At 49.2% G+C, this 22,589-nt stretch overlaps 1 protein-coding gene across 4 annotated transcripts; it reads left to right on the top strand.

Annotated features, from left to right (window-relative positions):
* Positions 1–1,672: 1,672 nt before the first annotated feature.
* On the top strand, positions 1,673–10,038 carry REM1 (RRAD and GEM like GTPase 1). Of its 4 annotated transcripts, none has more exons than XM_057704022.1 (5): positions 1,673–1,754; positions 2,788–3,162; positions 4,208–4,296; positions 7,967–8,168; positions 9,455–10,038. In XM_057704022.1, exons 2-5 carry the CDS (start codon positions 2,823–2,825, stop codon positions 9,724–9,726), a joined length of 903 nt encoding a protein of 300 aa, XP_057560005.1. In that variant the 5' UTR covers positions 1,673–1,754; positions 2,788–2,822; the 3' UTR covers positions 9,727–10,038. The 4 variants fall into 4 exon arrangements, with proteins under 4 accessions (XP_057560005.1, XP_057560003.1, XP_057560007.1 ...); XM_057704020.1 differs by having other exon boundaries at positions 1,681–1,754; positions 2,604–3,162; XM_057704024.1 differs by having other exon boundaries at positions 1,713–1,754; positions 2,800–3,162.
* Positions 10,039–22,589: the final 12,551 nt, after the last annotated feature.

Genomic DNA, 22,589 nt, shown 5'->3' with positions numbered 1-22,589 from the left:
TCTAAACCCACTGAATCTAATGTTCTGGGGTGGATCCCAGCATCTACGGTTTAACAAGCCCTAGGTGATTCTAATGCACCACTAAGGTTTGAGGACCACTGAGATAATATGTCTACAGAGCTTAGAACAGTGTCTGGTACACAGACATCTGAGTCGCATCTTGAAAGATGAGTAGAGGGAAGGGTATTCCAGGTAGAAGGAACAGAATGTGCCTGAAAGAGTAGGGTATTGGCTAGAGCAAGGAGTTGGGAGAAATTGGAAAGGAACTTGCAGAGGAATGGAGCCAGAGCACGACGTGCCTTGAATGCCAAGTTCAGGCCTTTGTATTGTAGACAACTGTAAGTTTTGTAGCAAGAGTGTAACCTGTTCAGATGTTGGTTTTGAGTAAAGAAACTGAAATCCAAAGAAGGGAGGTGACTTGCCTAAGGCCGTACAGAAATTGAGTTTCAGAGCTGGGACTCAAAGTTGTCTCACTTCCAAACAATGCTGCACCACTCACAGCCCATCTTGTAGGCGGCAAAGGGAAGCTTAGAGGGCCAAGCCACAGAAGGAAACCAGGCGTGAGGGGTTTAGCATCTGCCCAAAGCCCTGCAGGGGCTGAGCTAGTCTATCAGGCTGCTGTGGGAGTTGCTCGAAGCGGGACACCTGGACCCCCTCAGCCATGACAATGAGCCCTACCCACAGGTACACCCTAGTCACCAGGGGGCCCACATACATACCTGCCCCGATCTGTCCTAACCTAAAAGGAATCAATCTGCTCAAAGACCCATGGATGGCCAAAATCATGAGTTCCCTACAGCCAACTTCTCTTCTATACCAAGTTCACAGTGTCTCTTTCTTCCACCAACAGGCCTGGGAAGACTGGCGGGGTGGAGGGGGACAGACCGTGACAGAATGGGACAGTAGGCAGAGACCTGAGAGCCAGGCCCGGGTAAGCCGCAGTACGCTCATCCTCTTAGTGTGGTATCAGGATTAAATGAGCTAATAATCCAGGCAAAGTGTCCAAACCATGCCAGGCACAGCACAAGAGTTCAGTAAATATTCATCAAGTAGGGGACAGCCATTCTTCCAGGCACAGAACAGTCCTAGCTGCATATGGGGCGCATACCCTATAATGTGGTGAATATTCGAATGAGTGACCGCTAGCAAAACAAGACATTCAGAATCCTTCAGCACAGACTTCCAGGCTCCCTCTGCCCCTCAAGCCACCTCCCAAAATTAATTCTCCATCCAAAGCAGAGTTTCTCAAAGTGGGGTCTATGAACTCCGCGTCAGGCTCACTTGTTTAAAATGCAGATTCCAGAACCTCTCTGCCAGGACTGCTGAATCTGCCTCTCTTGCAGAATGGGACCTGGAATCTGAATCGTTAACAAGTTCCCCAAGTGGTTTTTGTGATGGCTAAAGCTGGTGCGCCCCATTGCTGGAGAGGATAGACGTGCATGCAGAGGGGATCCAGACTCAGGAATTCACAGCCCGCATCCTTCACCTCTCTCGCCCCCCACCCCTGGCGAAGGACTTGAAGCTGCGGGTTAGCTGAGCCCTGCGAAAAGTCATTCAGTTGCCAAGGCCTTGGGGCGGAGACCCGGGGGCTGCCCTCATGGGGCGGGGCTGGACAGGACGGGGTCGCGGCTCCTCCCCCGGCCCGAGCGGCGGGGCGGGACCGGCCTGAGGGGCTGCGCGGCGAGGCAGTGGTACAGCCTGGAGCACCCGGCAGCCGCCGCGGCCGGGGACCCTGGACCTCTCCCCACGCCGAGGTAAAGGCCCGCGCAGCTCGCCCCAACTTAGTCAAGTTGGAGCGGAGTTCGCCGGGCGCCTGTATGGGGGGTGGGGGGGCGGGGGGGTTCTGCGGCGCAGGCAGGGACGAGCGGGGGGCCTCGAACCCGCGCCCCAGGGTGAGGGTCTTCGGATCTGGGACCTGGAGGGCTAGGTAGCCTGGGACAGGGAACCCTCCCGGGATCCGGGGATCACACGCAGGACCCCCGGGCTGCGGAAGCTCGGACTCCGGGAATGGCATGCCCTCCTGGGCCCTGTAGGGCTCCTCTCCGCCCACCTCCTCACCGGGACCCCTGCCTGTCACCAAACCTGGGGTCCAGCTGCCTCGAAGCCCCCGCCCCCCAACAGCAGCTAGAGGCCATCGTGCCAGCGGCTCCTGAATTTTTCACGGAGGGGGCGGGCCGGACACGCTGTTCCCATGGCACCGGGGCTCTCAGGTTTCAGCCAGCGGGAACCCCCAGACCCCCTAGCCTTTAGCAGTACCAAGCTGCCCGTCCTGCCTCTTCCTCAGTTCTCATAGGATTGGGCAGCGGAAGTGAATCCCCCCGGGGCCCTCAACCCTCCTCTGTACCCCTCAATCCCAAACCGAATCGTGGGGAAGAAATCTGTGGGGAAGAGGAGGAGGGGGCAATTTAGGTGTCCTTCATGAACGTGGGACTCATGTTCCGAGTGGGAGGGGCAGGTCTGTGCACATGCTTGTGTGGACATCCTATCTCGCTGCTGCCCCTCTGCCTGTCTGTGTGTCACGGAGCAGTGGGTCATCCTCAAGGCATAGGAAATGGCCTCTGGGTGTGCATGCATGTGTGTTCACATGCACTCACCCCTCCCAGCCTGAGCCAGGTGCACTCTGGGCCTGAAGCCAGAAAACCCCCACTCGGAGGATCTGAGGCATCTCCTCCTCCCATTTGAACAAGAAGGGGCTCTGGAGGACGCCATCCCAGCAGCTCGACAGGACTCTACAGAAGAAGGGGCTCAAAGCGCCTGGCTCACCTCTCACTCCCCCTTCTGCCCAAGGAAGGAAGGAAGGAAGGAAACCCCCCTTCCCAAGGATGACACTAAATACTCAGCAAGAAGCAAAGACCCCCCTGCGTCGCCGAGCCAGCACTCCACTGCCCCTGTCCCCCCGGGGCCACCAGCCTAGCCTCCTGGGTACAGCACCTTCTACACAGTCCCGGCATCCCCGACTGGGCCAATCAGCCTCCCTTAACACCCCCACCCAGCAACCTTCACCTGCCCCCAACGGTTGGTCTTCTGAATCCAGCGACTCTGAAAGCTCCTGGGAGGCCCTCTACCGCGTGGTACTCCTCGGAGATCCTGGTGTAGGGAAGACCAGCCTGGCCAGCCTCTTTGCAGGAAAGCAAGAGCGGGACCTCCATGAACAACTGGGAGGTAGGGACCCTGTAGGCTGGGCTGGGATGTGGTCAAATGAGTGAAACCCCTGTCATCTAGGGCATAAAGCTGCCACGAACAGTTGTACAACTCATGCACTGCTCAACTCTAGGGGGCATCATTCACATAGACTATGAAGTGAATGACGCCCCCTAGAGTTGTTCAGGGCACAGCCTGCACAGAGATCTACAGGAGGGAAATTCCTTGAATAGCAAATGAGAATTTTGCTAATTTCTCATTGATGAGAGGTGTGTGATTCATTCTCATGTCATAAGGAAAGCAATCTGAGATCCACAAATCCCAAGTATAAAGAAACGGTGGACTTCTTCCCAGCTCTCAGACCCTACCAGTCCCACAGACAAACATCCATGCCCACCATGACCTGCAGCCAAACTAAGATCCTACCCAAAATGGAGGCTCCCAGACTCTTAAGTTCTGGGCCCTGGGTTTCTTTATTCCCAAGAGGCGCAGTGAGCTGACAGGGCCTGGGGTCCCAGAATGATGGGGACCTAGGACAGGACAGAGGAAATGAAGATGAGTCCCTGCAGGACTGGCAGAGAGGACCCAGGGTGGGGGAGGGGGGAGTTTAAAGGCAGAGAGGAGGTGGGGACTCTGACCAGGCCCTTTCTCCAGCCTTGACTGCTCAGATGAGAACCCATATGAACGGTGTACACATGTACACAGGTATGTATGACAGATGGGGAAACGGAGTTCCAGAGAGGGTACCGTGACCTGCCAGGGACAGAGCAGGACTGGGAGAATTCCCAGCCCAACTTAACCCCACTGTTCCACACGCATTCAATCACCCAAACCAAAAAAAAGCTTTCTCAGCACCTACTATGTGCCAGGTACAGTGGTGGCAGCTGGGGAGACATGGGCTCCTCGTGGTGCTTCTTGGCCTATTAGGAGAGACAGACATCAGACAAGTATGGTGAGCAGCACTTCGAGGAGAAGTGGAGGGGGCGATGTGACCGTAAAGGGGTTAGGGAGGCCTATACCCTCCCCAGGCCTGCATCTCCTCCCTGAAATCTGGCTCTTTCCTCAGTTGCAGAAGATGTGTACGAGAGGACCCTCACAGTGGATGGAGAGGACACCACGCTGCTGGTCATGGATACCTGGGAGGCTGAGAAACTGGTATGGCGCAGCAAGCAGGATTGGTGGGGAGGGGTGCTGAGGCTAGTACCAGATTCCTGTCCCCTCCTAAGAGACTGCAGAGCAGGGACAGGGCAGGAGCCATCCTCAGCACCTCCCCAAACCCATAGCTCCTAAGCAGCCTTTCCAACCAAAGCCAGAAGAACCTCATGACCCTGACTCCCTTTTCTCACTCCATTCATCCTCTCCTAACAGCCATCCCAGGATGTGCAAATCTTCCCCTTATGAGCGCCCTCATCCCACTCCACCCACACACATTGTACAGAAGAGGGAACCCCAGACTTAGCCTAAGGTTGAACCCCCTCTCCCTTTGTCTTACCAGTTGGCTTTGTGCAATTGACTCACCCACTCTGAGCTTCGGGTTTCTCTCCTGATAAATAGGTGGATCGTTCCTGCCTTCCTTACCAGCTGTTTTTTTTAAACTTCTTCTGCAATTTCATAGAGATAAGCACAGTTTGGAACAGGAAGAAATGCTGAATATGAGTGAAGAATTGTAAATAATGATACTTTTTATGAATCATAACTTCATAGCTAGTAAAAAGAGGACACCAAAGATGTCCTTCCCTAGCCCATTCCAAAGCAGGAAGAGAGCATTGAGCAGGGACATCCCCATTATGCTTTTCTTATCTGGTTTGAGTTTTCTTATCTTTGTGTATCTTGTTGAGTCTTTTTTCTTGCTATACAAGTAATACATGCTCATTGCAGAACTTTGAAGAAATACAACTAAGCAAAGAGAAGGATCGAAAAATCACCTGGGATCCCATCTCTCTAAGGGGTAGGCCCCTCCCCTAACATTCAGGGAGGCCCTGCCCACAGGGTGGGGCTTAGGAGGGCAGTGTTGGGTGAGTGACAGGAATGGCTGACAGCTCCAGTGATAAGCCCAAATTTAAGGATGAAGGAGCTATGGGACCAATTCCTTTTAACTAGCATAAAAGGAAACCCAGGTCCAAGTAAGCATCATGATAATGACGATGAGTCTCCTAAGAGCAGCTGACATTTATAGAGCACCCTATTCCTAAGTGCCAGCCCCTGTGCCAAGCACTAGATATATATTATGACATTCAGTCAAGACAAAAACTATAGAGTGAGTGTACCTCTGATTCCCGTTCTACCAATGAGGAAATCAAAGCTCAGAGACGTTATGTGTCCAAAGTTCTCAGATAGCAAGTGGGATTCAAACCCAGATCTATAATACCCCAAAGCTTATATTCTTATGCACTAGGACTGCCCCTCTCCATCCCCAGTGGGAGCATCACCTTCTGAACCTCCATCGGAGGTTCCACTCCTTCAGTCATTTGTTTATGTAGAAACACCGGCTGGCTGTTCCCCACCTCAGCCAGGGTGAGGGGAGGGCACTATGACCAAACCCAGACATGCGAGTCCTGCCCCAGGGTCCAATGTCGGGTCCCTGTGGCCCCATGGTACACAGCCAGCCTTGGGACCAGCCTGGGGGTGGCAGCCTTGAGGGTCTCACATCCTAGGGCCAGCAGAAGGCCTTGGGAATCCAGTGGCCAGCTCACACCCCAAGCTATTTATTTTAAAGAAGGGAAGGGAAGGGAGAGGGAGGAGAAGGGAGGGGAGGGGAGGGGAAGGGAAAGGAGAAAGAAAGAAGAAAGACTGGTCAGATATTTATCTGGGCCAGGACACTGGAGACCCAGCAGTGACTAAGGCAGACATGTCCCCTGGCCTCATGGAACTCACAGACTGGTGAGGAAGGGTCTACTTTTTGGATGCAGTTGAGAATCCTGTGGGGCACAGAGTCCAGTGAATTAAGAAGAGTGATCAGACTGGGAGTCCCATTTGGGAGATGGACTAGAAGGCAGGAATTAGAATTCTGTACCCAGCTGACTGTGTGGCCTTGAGAAAGTGTTCTCTTCTCCTCTGGCCTTTGATTTCCCTACAGTTTCCCTGGCTGGTGTCTGTGAAGGCAGTTCCCAAAGAGGGTCCATGCAGCAGCAGCCTTATTGGAAAGAGCATCCATTGTTTCCATCCTTGGGCTAGATGGTATTTTTTTGATGTCAGAGGGGCAAAATCTGACAGAACTAGGAGGGCTGTTGGCTCATCCGGTAGTACCCTAGCCTCTCTGACCAGCAGGGTCACCTGGAGAATATTAAAAATCAGATTCTCAAGTCTCACCCCAGACCTAATGAAACAGAACCTATAAAAGTGGGGTTCTGGGATCTACATTTTTAATCACACCCCCCAAGGGGTTCTTACCCACCAATCCATGTACCAACCAGCTTTTATGATCCTAACACATAGCAAATCTTCCATAAATATTTGTGCAGTGAATGAATGAATGCTCAAGACCCACGCTCTCATTCTACAGATGAAAAAACAGGCTCAGAGGGAGGAAGGAACCTGCCCAGAGTCATAGCTAAGAACACAGAATGAGAACCCACATCTGGTCTGACTCAGTTCAGGGTTGTCTGGCCTGGGGAAGGATCAGAATGGCTGTTGAGAACTTATCCCCTTTGACAATGATGTTGACCATGGATCCGACGCTTTCCTACTTATCTACCTTAATGGGTTATCAGGAAACTTTTCTAGCTTCTTTTCCCGTCACAAACAATGCTTCCACCACACTCGGCATTTCCCACTCCTGCCCACTCTCCTTCCTCCTGCTCAGCCTTACTAACTCCACTCACCAGTCCACTGTGAAGCCCTCCCACACTCTGCCCAGTTGAAGTCTTCTGGCCTACCCTCCCCCCCAAGCCCCATGGCTCCTCCAGTCACTTGCATATGCCTTTTTTTTTTTTTTTTGGCCATGCCATGCAGGATGTGGGATCTTAGTTTCCCAACCAGGGATCAAAACCGCACCCCCTGCACTGGAAGCATGGAGTCTTAACCACTGGACCGCCAGGGAAGTCCCCTGCATGTGCCTCTTTTAATGGTGCTTATCATACTGCATTATAACTCCATTTTCATAGCATCCCTTCCCAATCATGAGCTTTTGGAGGGCAGGAACTGTGTCTTATTAAACACTTAGAAAGCTGTTACCCAGGTGGTTCAGAGTGCTGTCCCTGACAAAAGAGCGTCATCCAAAACAGAATATCAAAATCACTCCAGTTCTTTCCTTTCCTTGTCAAACATCTTGAAAGGATTCGACTTCTTAAAATACCCCTTGCCTCTCCCACCCCCTTCCCTTACATCCCACAGTTACTCCTTCAACTCCCTCTTCAAGACTATCCAGAAAAAAGTCTCCCCTGGAAGACAGCCTCCTCTTCCTACTTCTCTCTCTTCCTTTTTTCTCTTAACTCGGGACTGCAAAAGGCCAAAAGAACTGTCCAGGAGGACCAAACCCACCTCAGACCAGACAAAAGAGCTGAACAGGCAAAGCCAGAACCCTCCTTGGCAGGAACAGGAATCAAATAAATCTTTTGTCTCCAGTGCCGACCTACAGAAGGATATAATTAATGAGAGAAGGAAGTGAGGTAGCTTCATTAGCTCAATTTTTCAAGCAGAGAAACTGGCTCAGAGAGGATCAGTGGTTTCCCAAGGTGACACAGGGAATTACAGCAGAATGTGTCCCCCAGTCTGTCCAAAGTGTAAACCTCAGCCCCATCCCACCTGATAGACCATCCCAGCCCCTCCTTTCTCAGCCAGAGCCTAGGTGCCCTCTCAGGATAGGCCTGGGTTCCCTCCCCTACAGGACGAAAGTTGGAATCAGGAGTCATGCCTGCAGGTGGGCAGTGCCTATGTCATCGTGTATTCCATCGCAGACAGGGGCAGCTTCGAGAGTGCCTCTGAGCTCCGCATTCAGCTGCGGCGCACACATCAGGCGGACCATGTGCCCATCATCCTGGTGGGCAACAAGGCGGACCTGGCACGCTGCCGGGAAGTCTCTGTGGAAGGTGAGCCCTCCACTCCACCCTCCTCATCCGTCTTTCTCGTAGCCCTATTGTCGCTGGGTCTCCTCCAGGCCTCCTCAGCTCAGTGACTTGTCCCCACCCTACCCTTGCCACCTCCATCCTGCATCTACTTGCCTAAGCCCGAAAGCTAGAAACCATTCTTGCCTCCTCTCTCATTCCCTCAAACCAGTCCCCAAATCTTGTCGGGTCCACCTCCCTTAACCCCACATTCCCTTTCCCCCCATGCCCACAGCCTCAGCCCCATCCTGTCATCTCCACTTTAGCCTGGGCCAACCCCCATACCTCTCTATCCCTACTCAATCAGTTCCCTCACCAGCTGCCAGAGTTTTCCAGAACCAGAGCTGACCTTGTCACTTCTTTGCCTAAAAATTCCCCTATGCGCCCCAATGCCTTTAGTCAGACACTTTATTCACCAGGCACAGTAGGCCCAGTGCCTATAAGATTTTCAAGGGGTTACATCTGAGACCTGAAAAAAGACAACTATTGGCTCCAAAATACGAGAAAATTGTAAATTCAAACTTCACAGAGCTTTGTCTACAAAATATAATATTGTGTCAGCCAGCAACTCCAAACCAAAATGTTTAAAGTTACATTTAAATTGTATTTAAAGTGGGATGGGGAATATTTTAATATGATTGATGTATCAGGTAGGACCCATAAAGATCTAAAAATGGCCCTATTTGAAGGGTGAAATATAAAAAATATAGAAACTGAGACCAAGAGTGAGGAAGCCACTTCTATGGGGTCACCAGCCACTGAGGACTAGAACCCAGGCCCCTGCATCCAGCCCAAGGGCATCCTGGAAATGGAAGACCATATGCTTTAGGAGCAGACATCCCAAAATTCTGCAACATGATCCCCAGGAAATTTTGTTGAATCACAGATTCCCAGGCCTCACCTACCAAATTAGAATCTCTGCAGGTCGGCTCAGCAACCTGCATTTTAACAGGCTTCCCCAGGTAATTCTGATGCATAGATTAGACCCCTTCCCTGGCATTCAAGACCCTTCCTTGGGACCAGCCTGGTCCCAACCTCCCCGTCTTCCCAGTCTCATTCTGCTACCAGTATCAATCACTAGCCTGTGAACTAACTCCTTAAAGCCAGATTTATTTCTGAGTCCCCTGGCACACAGCTCGAGGTACGGGGAAAGGAAAAATTGTGCCTCGGGTTGAGATTGAATACACCTCCTGCTACCTTTGTCTCCTTTTTCCGGTTGTGGCTCCGCCCCGGCTCATCTGATCCCGCCCCCCCACCCCACCCTCCACCAGAGGGCCGCGCCTGCGCTGTGGTGTTCGACTGCAAATTCATCGAGACGTCAGCCACGCTGCAGCACAACGTGGCGGAGCTCTTCGAAGGCGTGGTGCGCCAACTGCGCTTGCGGCGCCGGGACTGCGCAGCGCGCGAGCCGCCGGCGCCTCGAAGACGGGCGAGCTTAGGCCAGCGGGCTAGACGCTTCCTGGCACGCTTGACGTCCCGCAGCGCCCGCCGCCGGGCACTCAAGGCCCGCTCCAAGTCCTGCCACAATCTGGCCGTGCTCTGAGGCCGCCCGCCCGCCCTCTGGATGGCGGGACACTGGGGTGCATTCTGGCCCCCACCGACGCCGCAGAAGGGCAGAGTCTCGGTGGCTTGGAGACTGCATCGTGGGCGTTGGCCGCCCACTGCCCCAACGGACAGGAGCATCTTCCCAGCCGCGGTTTCACGGACCTCTCAGCCCTGGGGAAGCGATGGACAGACTATGGGGCCAAAACCTAAACTGGGTTTTTTATGCGGTGCGTGTCTCTTTGTAAAAGATCGTCCTTGTCCTTGGGCTCTGGCCAACTCTCAGAAATTCCCCACAATAAATCAGAACAGAAGGATGTCCTGTCTGAGTGCCCAGACCTCTTCTTTTGGGCTTTTCCAGGTGTCTCCACCTCCCGCTTTCCCAAATACACGGGCTGCAAACTGGGTTAGCCTGCTGACCTGGGTGTCAGGGTTAGTCAGTAAAATCTCTGGACCAGTTGCGTATTCAGGCCCTTCTCCAAACCACTGGGCACAGTCCCCTGCCCCATGACTTTGAGGGAGACGCAGTGGAGCACAACCAACCACAGTTCAGTGTGATGACCTCCTATTTTCTCATTAACCCGTTTTTTTAGATTATAAATTCACGAAACATTCTCTGGAAGGACTCTTAGCCCTCATGCTAGCAGTATAATAGCTGGTGTTTGTTGGGAGCTGACTGGGTACTAAGCTGTCTCAGCTGTTAATTAATCTTCATGACCCATGTTTAACTAGTTAGAAAACAGAGGCACAGAACACCGAAGGCTTGTGCTCCAGATCACACAGCTGCTAGAAGTGAAGTTGCCAGGATTCCAACCCAGGCTTGTGAGACTAGAGTCTGTGGCCAACTTACCCACAGTTCTCATGGAGAATGTGACAGAAAAAACTAGACTCCCAGGGAAATGGACTTTCAAACACAATTTTGCACACAGTTTGAAGGGGGCAGGTGGACTCCATGAAACTCAATCCATTAATCCCCAGGGTGGACCCCCAGTTTAGTCCAATTCATTCGTTTTTCCAGCTGTGGAAATTGAAGCCCAGAGAGGGGAAGTGAGTGCCCCAGAGTCGTCCAGCCACTGAGGGTAAGGCCCAGACTTCAGGGCCCAGCCTCCTCCTATGTCTGTGTGAAAAGTAGGAGGTAGTGAGGCATCCAGCCTGGCTGGGGATGGGCCTCGGGGGTCAGGTCAGGAGTTTCCAGCCTAAGGGGAAAGTGGTGTCACTACTTTGAGAGGAGAACATGATGCAAACAGTTTGGACCATTGTGTCCCTGATGCCTGACACCCCTGCCCCCAACCAGCTGGCTGCCCAGATGCCTCAGCCCCCCCACATGGGCCACGTCCCTGCTGCCAGGAACACCAAAGCACAAGCAGGCGAGCCACCGTATCCTCCAGCTGTGACCCCCCAACCTTGCCAGCGGGGCGCTGATGGCACTTACTTTCCTATCCTAACTCCAGCCTGGGGACGGGAAAAGGAGGAGGGTCTTCCCCCCACCCAAGCTGTCTCTGGAGGCCTGCGGTCATGGGGGAGGGGCTAGAGTTGTGGAAAGTTGGCAGAGGCAGCCGGCAGCAGCCGGGAGAGTGGAAAAAATGATATCAAACCCGGAAAAATGCAGGCCGGATGGAGGGCCCAGGCCGGCCCTGGGAGGTGAGAGGGAGGGAGGGAGGAGGCCCTACAGGCTGAGAAAGGAAGAGGGGCCAGGAAGAGAGTGCAGGAGCTGGTTTGGAAAAACCTGGGCACAGTCACCATGATTCCTTCCTTTCTTCATCCACAAATACTAATTGAGGACCTACTAAGTGCAGGGCACAGCGCCAGGTTCTAGGAAGATAGTGGTGAATGGAAGGAGTAGGGTGTGGCTTGCTGGAGCTCACAGTCTGGTGGGGAAGACACACTAGGAAACGTATACAATTAAAATAGTTACACACTGATATAAAAATCAGGGTGGTCATGAAAATAATCCAATCCTCTTAATTCACAGATGGGGAAATTGAGGGCCAGAAAGAGAGAGGGCTTACCCAAATCTACTCAGATTATGGAAGAAATCATTGAGACCAGGACTGGGGGGAGGAAGGGGAGGGAACAAAGAAATAGTGCAGACTGGACGCAGGGGTGAGTATGCAGCTAACACAGCAAGACAGCACAGTGGTGGAGGGCATGGGCCCTAAAACAGGAGGTCAGTATTCAACCCCTGCTCCCCTCCATCTCTCTGTGCCTTAGTTTCCCCATCTGTAAAATGGAATTCATGACAATTCCCTCCCTCAGGATTGATGTGAGGAGTAAATGACTTAAGATGTGTACAGTACTTATAACAGTTCCTGTGTCTAGGAAGATTTAGTAGAGGCTGGTTCCTGCTATCATATCTTAAAACCTTAGGGAAACCAGGGTTTGTTTAGGGTAAGGTATTTTGAGACTGCAAAGACTCGTTTGGGAGTCTTTGCCCTATTATGACATTGGAGGACTTTAGGAAACTCTCTGCCCTTCTTGGACCTCAGTTTCCCCATCTGTAACATAAAGGGATTGAATCTTGTAGCATGTACTCATGTACTCACACGTTTGTTGTCTGCCTCCGCCACAGGAACGGAAGGTCCGCGAGGGCAAGACCCTTGGTTCTGCTCTCTCCTCAACACCTGCATCAGTACCTAGCTCATAGTAGGGGATTAGTAAATATTTGTTGAATGGATTAATTAACCAGTCTGTAAAAGGGCCCTTCCAACCCTGATCTCTCTGATTCTAGGAGTCTGTAAATAAGACATGGCTGGGAAAACATGCAAAAAACCACAATACTCCTCTCAGGGACATGGCTTATTATAATTTAGAAAGTTCTTTCTCAGACATAAAAACAAACCAAAATAACAAAAACAAAAAAAAACCCAAAAAGCTAACTTTGTTTTAGCTCTTTCTATATGGTGGGCCCCATGCTCCATGCTTGGTACACATTTTCTCATTTCATCGCCACCATCTACTTAATAGGTACCATTAACAGATAACAGACGAGCAGAGAGAGGCTAAGAGGACCCAAGAAATTTGCCTAAGGCCACACAGCAAGAAAGGGTAGTCAGGATTCACACCCAGATCAGCTATCAAGAGGCAGGTAGGAACTGCCATCTTCATTGTACAGCTGGGGAAACCGCTACCCAGAGAAAGCAGAATTGCCCAAGGTCATGTAATAATAACAGCAAACAGTTCCATCACTCTTGCCAGATATCAGGTGCTATGCTAAGTGCTTTTTGTATATTAAATCCTCAAAACTGGTCATATTATCACCATGCCAGTTTTCAGATGGAGAAACTGTAGCAGAGAGAGGTTCAATACCCTGCCAAGTTTGCACAGTTAACAAATAGCAGAGCCAAGATTCGAACTAGGGGAGTCTAGTCCCACGGTGTGAAGGGTTCATCTATATCTCACCTTCCGATGGTACAGCAAGTCTGGCACAGGTTGGTGTCTGCCCAGCACCCTGCTGCCTGGGCTGGGGGCAGGGCAGAGAACAAAAGCACGTTGAGAGTATCCTTAGCCGCCAGCTGGGACTTTCCACCTTGAAGGGAGGGTACTGTTATGGAAAAAGTGATAAAGCTCTGGAAAGATGAATGTCTCCCCGGGGGCCCCAAGTCTCCTCAGAGTCTCTCCCCTCCTTTTGCTTTGGGGGAGGGCCACAAACTGTGCCGGCCTGATTCAGATGAGATGAAGGCCACCTGGATCCCAACGCACCCTAGCCTGGCTGCTCAAATACTGAGGATCACTGGCCCTGACGGAAAGTTCCAATTTCTCAGCCAAGGGCACAAAGCTTCCACTCAGGGACCCCCAAGGAATCAGGTTCAGGCTGGAACTCCCTCATTCTTGGATGGTGGGAAATTCACATCTCATGAGCACAGCTCAATCCTTTCTTTATTCAGCAAACTTTGTCAAGGGTGTGTGTTCTGAAGGAAGGTAAGGAGGGTAAAGAGAGTCGCAGCTGGCTGCTTTGTGTAAAAAAAAAAAAAAATTTTAAAGATTAAGAATTGCTCAGCTCTGCCGTGACCAGGTGACCTTAGGCAAATCAAAATATACGGAGTGAAAGGGTTAGGGTAGAATTCTTTATGCAATTGTCTCAAAAATATTTGAATATTTTAGTTCAACAGCTTGGAAAAATATACAAGTTCAGTTTCAATTTCAGCACCGTTTCCTTCTGTTCAGTTCAGGGTTCAGTTAAAAATAATACCAATGATGGGATGGGAGGGCTGGGTTCAGCAGTGTGTGTCGTTTTCCCCAGTTCCATCTGATTCAAGTGCAAGGCTAAGATAGGTCGCTGTTTCAGTTTCTGTGCTGCATAACAAACCTCCCAAAGCTTAGTGGCATAAAAACAATCATTTTATTATACTCATAGATTTTGTGAGTCAGGAATTTGGGCAGGGCAAAGTGGGCATAGCTCTCCTCTGGGATCTCAGCTGGGATACTCACAAAGACTGAAGTGACTGGAATCATCTCACGTGTCTTGAGCTGGAATCATTCACACGTCTGGAGGTTGATCCTGGCAGTAAAGTGAAGTCTCACCTACACGTGACCTCTCTAGGTGGCCTGATGCTTTTGTTTCCTATTGCTGTTGTAACAAATTACTGCAAACTTAGTGGCTTAAAACAGCACAAATTTATCTTACAGTTCTGTTGAAAAGAAGTCCAACTTGGGTCCCACTGGGCTGAAACCAAGGTGTCTGCAGGGCTGCATTCCTTTCTAGAGGCTCTAGAGAAGATTTTGTTTGCTTGCCTTTCTCAGCGGCTAGAAGCCAACCACTTTCCTTGGCTCACGACCCCTCACTCCATCTTCAAAGCCAACAACGTCACACCAAGTCCATCTCATGCTGCCATCACTCTGATTCTCTCTTCTGCCTCACTCTTCCACCTTTGTGATTACATTGAGCCCACCCCAGACAATCCAGAATAACCTTCTTGTTTTAAAGTCATCAGATTATCAACCTGAAATTCCATCTATGACCTTGATTCCCCTTTGTCTTGTAACATAACATAGTCACAGGTTCCAGAGACTAGGACGTGGACATCTGGGGAAGCCAACCCATGGCAGGATAAAGCGGAGGCTGCAGGAAGGCTGTGGCTGGGTCTTTACTCTTTCCCCACACACAAACTCAGTCTTGTTCTAATACAGGAGAAGGCCCTAAGGTAAAGGGGTTCCTTCCTAGTGGGATGTTGGGGGCACTGGGACATTGTCGCAGAGTCTGACCTTGCCTCCCTTCCTCAAGTCCATGCCTTTATCCAGGAGCACCAGCTTCTTCAAGCTTACACTGGGCGAATTTCCATCCACCTTGCAGAAAACCCTACTCCCTACCAGCAGATATAGGTCTTGCCTCAGATTTATCCCCCGTCCCCAGCAGTAATTTTCCGAAGTCTGAGTTATTGGGGCTAGATTAAGACCTCAGGTGTCCCAGCAGTCAAGGATGCTCTTAGCTCTTCTTAGCTCTTCTAGCCTTACAGAACAGTCCAGGGTAAGTGTGACCACTCCAAACTCAGTCCTCTTTAAGGTCTGCCCACCTGTGTGAATACGTTTGCTTGCCTTTTCACACAGTCGATTGTCTGAATCTTACATACACTCATGCACGTACGCACATGTGCATGTTGAATCCAAAACCTAAACCAGGGGTCACAAATGCAAATGCTCACAGAATCAGGTAATATAAATCAATGAAGTAGACTGGGTGACAGACATTAGGGAGTATTAAGGTCTGTGGCAAACTAGAAGTCCTTTCCTACCTCGAGGGAGTGACGGAACTAAGCTGCCTATTATTCCTGTTAGGATATGAAGCCAGTGTTGCCAGATATTTCAGTTTTTCTAAGAAAAGCAGCAAGCCAGATATTTATGTGAAGTATCCCAATTCCTAAATAACTATTGCTAATTCCAATTTTTTAAGCCCTTGGCAGGAGAAGCAAAACATGTCCCCAGCCAGATTCTGACCAGAGGCTGACAGTTTGTAACCTCTGGTCTAAACCCAAATAGTGATAGAGATGTATTCTCAGCCATCCCCCAGTCTGCAGGGTCACCCCTCATATCATGAAGTTAGTACTTAATTGTAAAGAACAGTTTGTTCTTTTTGTTCAGCTCCTCCCTATTCCCTTTCCAAGAATGCCTCTTCAGGCCTATTGGGATACCAAATGTGCCTGGTACATTTTTTAAACTGAACTTTGAATTACATAAATAATACATTTTAATTATAAGGATAAATCAGAACAACAGAAAATATATGGTAAAAGCAAAAATGCATTTATCTGTTAAGATGCCCTCAACTACACATGAGAGAAATCCTTATAAGGATATTTTCTAACAGAATGTCCAGATGTAGGCAATTCTAAGGTTGATTCATCAGACTTAAAATATCAGGACACTGGGTCTGCATCTCCATAATTCTCTAGGCATTTCCTTCATGGTTGCAACATGGCTGCAACAACTCCAAGCATCACACCAGTATTACAAGCAAGAATGGATGGGGAAAGGTCAGAAGGAGATTTTCTTTTTATCGAGGGGGAAATTATTCTCCCAGTGGTTTCCTTTCATATCTCACTGGCCAGACTGAGTCTCAGGGCCGCCTCTAGCTGCAAGGGAGGCTAAGAAAGCAACTACCAGGCAAAAAGGAATGAGATCGCCACGTCTGGCTTGGACGAGTAATGATTCATCCCTTTGCTGCCCTTTTGTGAGCAACAGAGAATTGGGTAAGGGTTGTTGCATAGAATTTTAGTATTTTCCACAGAACTCCTCTCATTCTCCCCCCATCCCACTCCTCTCCCAAGAAGTACCCACCATGAGCAGTTTGGAGTGTATCTTTCCCGATTTTTCAGCTCACTTAGATATACATTGTAGCAGGCATTTGGCCATCTTTCTTTTCTTCCATACTGTCAGAGTCACAATTTTGCCCTGTTGGTCTCTTTCTCGTGGGATGAGGAATAAATCCTGGGAATTCCTTTGCAATCCAGTGGTTAGAATTCCACACTCTCACTGCTGAGGGCCCAGGTTCAATCCCTGGTTGGGGAACTAACATTCCACAAGCTCCACAGTGCAGCCAAAATAAATAAATAAAATAAAGATGGACCTATGAACCAGCTAAGACCAATGAAATGTGAGGGAAGTTTGGCTGGAAGGATCTAGAAAAACTTTCTTTGCTTTTGAAAAAGAGATGAAAAACAAGCAAACAAACAAACACACAAAAAGAGCTGCAGAGAAAGGGAAAGTCCCTTTTCCCCTGGTCATTGAAGTATATGAAACGTGTTGCCTGGAACTATAGCCACCATCTTGCAATTATGACAGGATGTAGTCGGAGGATGGCAAAGCCAAAAGATGGAAAGTCCCTGAGTCTTTGGTGATGGGATCGAGCCACCGAATTAGCCAGCCCTGAAGCTGCCCCACCTCTGGACTTACTGTTATTTAAGATAATACGTCTTCAATGTTGAAGCCAATTACCTTGCGGGTTTCTGTACCAAAGTCCAAATCATCCATCTGGTACACATATATAGGTCTGTTTGCTTTTTTTCACATAAGTGGGGTCGTAGTTACATGTATTCAGTTGCATAGCAATGAAAGCTACAAGGGATGAAATCCAAGATAGCAGTGATGGAAACAAGATAGGAGAATTTGTCTCTCTCATGCAAAAGAAATCCAGAAGCAGGCAGTCCAAAACTGACAGGGCATTCCACAGTGCAGGGACCATGGCTCCTTCTATCTTGTGGTTCCACCATCTTCAATTCATTATGCTGCTCAGGCTGCAGTAGTCACATCCACATTTCAGCCAGCAGGAAGTAGTTAGGAGCTCAAAAAAAAGTACGGCCTCTCAAAAGATGTACGTATCACCTATGCTTTCATCTCATTGGCCAGAGCTTAGTCACATCACCACACAATTGCAAAGGAGTCTAGGATACTTTATTCTGAATAGCTATGTGCCAGCTCAAAATCAGGGATTCTATGTTTTAAGGAAAGGTAGAAGGGACAGCAAGCGGCAGCAAGCAATTGCTGCCATGATACTGTACATATTACGTGTAATTTGCTTTTTTCACTTACTTTCTCCTTGCTTTCTATCCATGCCAGTGCATATAAGTTTACCTTATTATTTGGAGATTTATTTTGTTCTTTTTCTAGCTTCTTAAGATAGAAACTTAGATCAATTATTTGAGACCTTTCTTCTTTTGTAATATAAGCATGTAAAGCTATTTTAGAAAAAAAGCTATATTATTTATATCAAGCTATAAGTTTTCCTCTAAGCACTGCTCTAGATGCCTCCCACAAATTTTGGTATGTTGTGTTTTCATTATCATTCAGTTCAAAATATTTTCCAATTTCCCCTATGATTTCTTCTCCCCACAGGTTATTCATAAATATGTTGTTTAATTTCCAAATATTTGAGGGGTTTCTATATGTCCTTTTTGTTATCAATTTCTAATTTAATCCAATTGCAAATTTGAGACTTGTTTTATATATAGGGTCTATCATGATCCATGTTCCATGTACACTTGAAAAATAATCTGCATTCTGCTATGGTTGGGTGTAGTCTTCTAAAAATGTCAGTTAGGTCTAGGTGATTGAAAATGCTGTTCAAGTCTTCCATATACTTAGTGATTTTATATCTACTTGTTTTATCAATCTGTGAGAAAGGACTGTGGAAATATTCAATTATATTTGTGATGTGTCTTTTTCTCCTTTCAGTCTGTCCATTTTTTCTTTAACTTGTTCTTTTTCATTGCTGCAAAATGTTCCACAATATGGATGTACATATTTTACCAAAGGTGAGTGAATTTAGGTTAATATAACTGGTTTACAAACAGTGTAGCACTTAGAGGAGAAATTACCAGATTCACATTCACTGATTCAAAGGGCATGCACATTTTACATTTTGAAAGACTGCCAATTTGCCCTCCAAAATGGCTCTTTTTGTTTATATTCATATCAACAGTGCCCAGTTCCCCACATTAGCTGTTACCAGATGCTATATTATAATTTATAGGGAACATATATATTTGATCATTCAAGCAACCAAAATATATTCTTCATATACATTTGATCTTCACCCACAGTTCCTCCCTCACAGCTCCCAAAACCCTTGGTATGAGTGATAAGAGCAACGGGAGCATATTTTGTTATATTTGGTCTCTTGTCCTCAGTTCCTGAAAACTAGCTTCAGAGCTATGAAGGTGAAATGGGTGTCTTGTTATTTATAACAAGCTCCTTTCCACCACCACTGGGCTGATGTTCATGAAGGTGACTTTTGGAAAGCACCTAAGGATGGGGGCTGTGTTGCCAGGGGAACCAACCCTGAATAGAGGGGTGGAAGTTTCAGTCCCACCCTGTGAATTCCAGGGAGGGAAGAAGGGCTGGTGGTTGAATCAATCATCAGTAGCCAATGAGTTAATCAGTCATGCCCAGGGGAAAACCCAAAAGGTGGGAGTTCAGAGAACTTCCAGATTGGGGAACCAAACCATTTCCATGTGTCCCCATGCTGGGCCCCAAGCTCCACAAGGACGGAAGTCCTTTGTTCAGGACGTCACCCTATGCACCCCTTCATCTGGCTGTTGATTCATGTCCTTTTAATACCCTTTGTAATAAATCAGTAATCTAATGAGTAAAAGGGTTTCCTGAGTTGTGAGCTGTTCTACCAAATTAATCAAACCCAAGGGGCGGGTCATGGGAAACTCTGATAGCCAGTCAGCCAGAAGCACAGCTAACAACGTGGACTGGCAATTGGCATCTGAAGTGGAGGGCCTTCTTATGGGACTCAGTCCTTTACCTGTGGGATCTGATGCTATCTCCAAGTAGATGGTGTCATCTTCAGGTAGATGGTGTCAAGGTTGACACAAGCAGGGTGTCCTTGAATTGTTTGTCGGTATGGGGAAGCACACACACACACATTGGAATTGAGTCTAGGAACCCAAAAGACCAGTCTTTTCTCATTTGACATTCTCTCGGGCACAGGATGAGGGAAGGTTGGGGGAAAAAAGTTGTCTGTTTTTTACTTTGCATTTCTCTGATTCTTCTGAAGTTGAGCAATATTTCTCTCAATGACTGTGCCTATTTGCTGCCCAAAATCCCAGTGAAGCTTTGAAATTACAGCTTCCAAGGGCTGGATTAAATTTTTAGCCTAGGTTACTCCACTTTTCATTATCTGCCTGGAATAAAGGGGTGTTCTTTCTTCTAGACACCAGAGCTGTTTCATTAACCTTCACAACAGTAAGAGACAACACCATCTTACAGATGAGGAAAACTGAGGCTCCAAGAGGCTAAGTATTCTGTCCAAAGCCACCCAGTTAGTAACCTGCAGAGCTGAGGGTTAAATCAACAATGTCTGACTCCCAGCCTGCTTCCCAGGGTAGCTAGCTCATTTCACCTATTAAGAAACTGAGGCCCAGGGAGATAAAATAACACATAAAATTAAATCGTGCGTGAGTAGCAACAAGTTGACCAAGTATTTCCCCTCCTCCTGGGTCTGGGTGACCAGCTGCAGAAGAGACAAGAGAGTGGAGGCAGGGACAGCCACCCAGCAGAGGAGTCAAGAGCATGGAAAATGTCTCTTTCAGCCAATTTTCCTGAGGAACGCTGGCTGAGGCTCAGGGCTGGGAATGGAAAGTGTGCAGGGAGGAGGCGGCAGCCACGTCCATCCCCATCCAGAGAGGCTGTTTGCAAAGTCCTGCTAGGAGAGGCAAGGAGGGGAATGCAGGGGGAGGGGGAGCAGATCTGGGACGCCAAGGATCTGGCATCTGCCCAGGGCCTGGTCTCCTGGGAGAGGAGAAGCAGGCGTCCTCCGAGCTCCCCACTTCCTCCTTGGACTCTCCCGCTCTGCCAGTTCCTGCTGTGCCCTGCCCGCTTGTCTGGGTGTCAGCCATCCTGGAACTGAAACACTGGCAAACCTGACTCTCTGGGGACTGTGCACAGCTGACTCAGGGAGGTGCGGTGGCCAGGAAGAAGGCTTGATTCTACTCTAAGAGATCTTGACCACGGCTGGGCTTGAAAGCCATTGGCTTCATCGGAGCAGCCCCTCTGCCTGGAAAATCTCCTTTTGCTACTCACGGTGCCTGCAATTCCACCATTATAGACACAACTGACCGAGGCTAGTGTTCAGCCAGGACGCAAAGTATGGCCATACCAGTTGTCAAAATATTTAGATACATTCCTACTAGTTGTTAAGAACCCCTGTCCCAAATGTCTCCCAAATGTCCCCCATGTATCCCCTAAGTAATGGCCACTCCACTCCTCCCTCTGGGATGACACGGACCCCCCCACTTATAACACTGAAAGGGTAATGCCTGCCATAGCAGGGCCGTCCAGGCCTGTGTGGATACGTTAGTGAGTGACAGTCATCACGTTGTTAACACCTTTCATATCATTTCTAGAAACAACCCTTTCACTTACAAATTGGTCTCTTGTTTAAAGGCAAATTGATAGAAATTTAGAGGTGAAAGGGCCGTGTGCAAACTCTTCATTTTCCAGATGAGGAAACTAAGGCCCAGAGAGAAGCAGAGACTTGCCCAAGGTCACACAGCCTGTCAGCATAAGCAAGGGCACTAGAACACAGGTCCCTGACTCCTGAAAACTCCCTGGATGTCACCTGGTCTGGCCCCACAAACATTAAACTTTAGCAGGTGATGGAAGGAGGTGACAGGGAGGAACCTGTCCCAAGACAGAACTGATAGCCAATCACTTGGCTCTCGTACCTGGTAATTATAGTCTTGGTAACCAGTCTCCTTGGTCACTATCACCACAGAGATAGTTGTCACGGCAACCAGCACCCAGGGCCCCAACTTCCTGACACCAAGAGCCTTAAGATAAACCCAGAAGCAAGTTTGTTCCATAGCACTGACCCAGATCAGCGCTCTGAGTAGGATAGAAACTTGCCCAGCATCACACAGCAAGTTGGTGGTGAAGCCAAGTTTCCTGAGTCCCCAGCCCAAGGCTCACAGCTGCCCCGCCTCTTCCATGGCCAACACCCCCACCCCTGCTCCTGTTTTTTTGCTTGCCTTAGTGCTTCCCATATTCCTCCCACCCTCAGTCAGGATTTCCTTCCCACGGCATCTCACCCTTGGCTGCCTGTCAGCCACCCATCTTCCTGGGAACAGGCTGACATGAGCTTAGTGCAGGACTCATCACAGGGGTTTTCATCATTAGCTGGGACTCCCTGAAGACTGAAAAGCCTTCAACATCCTATTCCCCGCCCCCCATCCTCCCCCCTCCAACCAAAGGAAATGATCTCCAATGGTGGAATTTCAGGCACTGTTAGCTCAGAATTGAGGACCTCTTTTTGGGCAGTCAGGCCCTGTGTGGTGCTAAACAGAGCTGCCTCACTGTGGAAAGAGCTCTGGGCTGGGAGGCCAGCAGCCTGGATTCTAGCCCTGCTCTGAGTCTGATCCCCTGATTTGCTTTTATCAAGTCCCTTCTCTTCTCTGGGACTTGGTATCCGCTCCAGAGAGGGGGGGATGAGCACACTATTCTATAATCGCCTCCTTCACCACCACCATCCTAAGGCTGCTGGAGACCACACGCAAGCTGGTGTCACAGTGTCACCAGACACAGGGTAGTGTGGTTTAAAGAACTGGCCTACCTTCCGGCTATCTTCTTCTAGAATAATGGAATCTCAGGATTCAAAGGATGGTCCCCACATAGGGAAGAGCTTGAGCAAAAGCAAGGAGGCTGAAAAGAGTCTAGGACCCTGTGAGTGGTCTGCGTGTTGAAGTATAGCGTGTGAGGCTGGGAATGAAGAGAGGAGGCTACAAGGAAGGAGAGGCCAGAGGTAATTGGAAAGGATCAGTCACACCAGTCCCAGAGGTGAGAACATTGCCCCAGGAGCCTCAGGGACTCACTGAAGGCTCTGAGACAGTCCTCTGCCTGGGTCTGGTCCACATAATTCCAATATCATGG

The sequence above is a fragment of the Hippopotamus amphibius genome, chromosome 12 (assembly GCF_030028045.1).
Source record: "Hippopotamus amphibius kiboko isolate mHipAmp2 chromosome 12, mHipAmp2.hap2, whole genome shotgun sequence".
NCBI lineage: Eukaryota > Metazoa > Chordata > Mammalia > Artiodactyla > Hippopotamidae > Hippopotamus > Hippopotamus amphibius.
Note: the sequence above shows the minus strand (reverse complement) of the source record. Positions and strands in the feature narration are given on the sequence as shown.

Coding starts and splice junctions, on each gene's coding strand:
- REM1 (XM_057704022.1), top strand. CDS start 2,823: ATGACACTAAATACTCAGCAAGAAGCAAAGACCCCCCTGCGTCGCCGA. Junction 3,163..4,207: donor CCTCCATGAACAACTGGGAG/GTAGGGACCCTG, acceptor CTCTTTCCTCAG/TTGCAGAAGATGTGTACGAG. Junction 4,297..7,966: donor CCTGGGAGGCTGAGAAACTG/GTATGGCGCAGC, acceptor CCTCCCCTACAG/GACGAAAGTTGGAATCAGGA.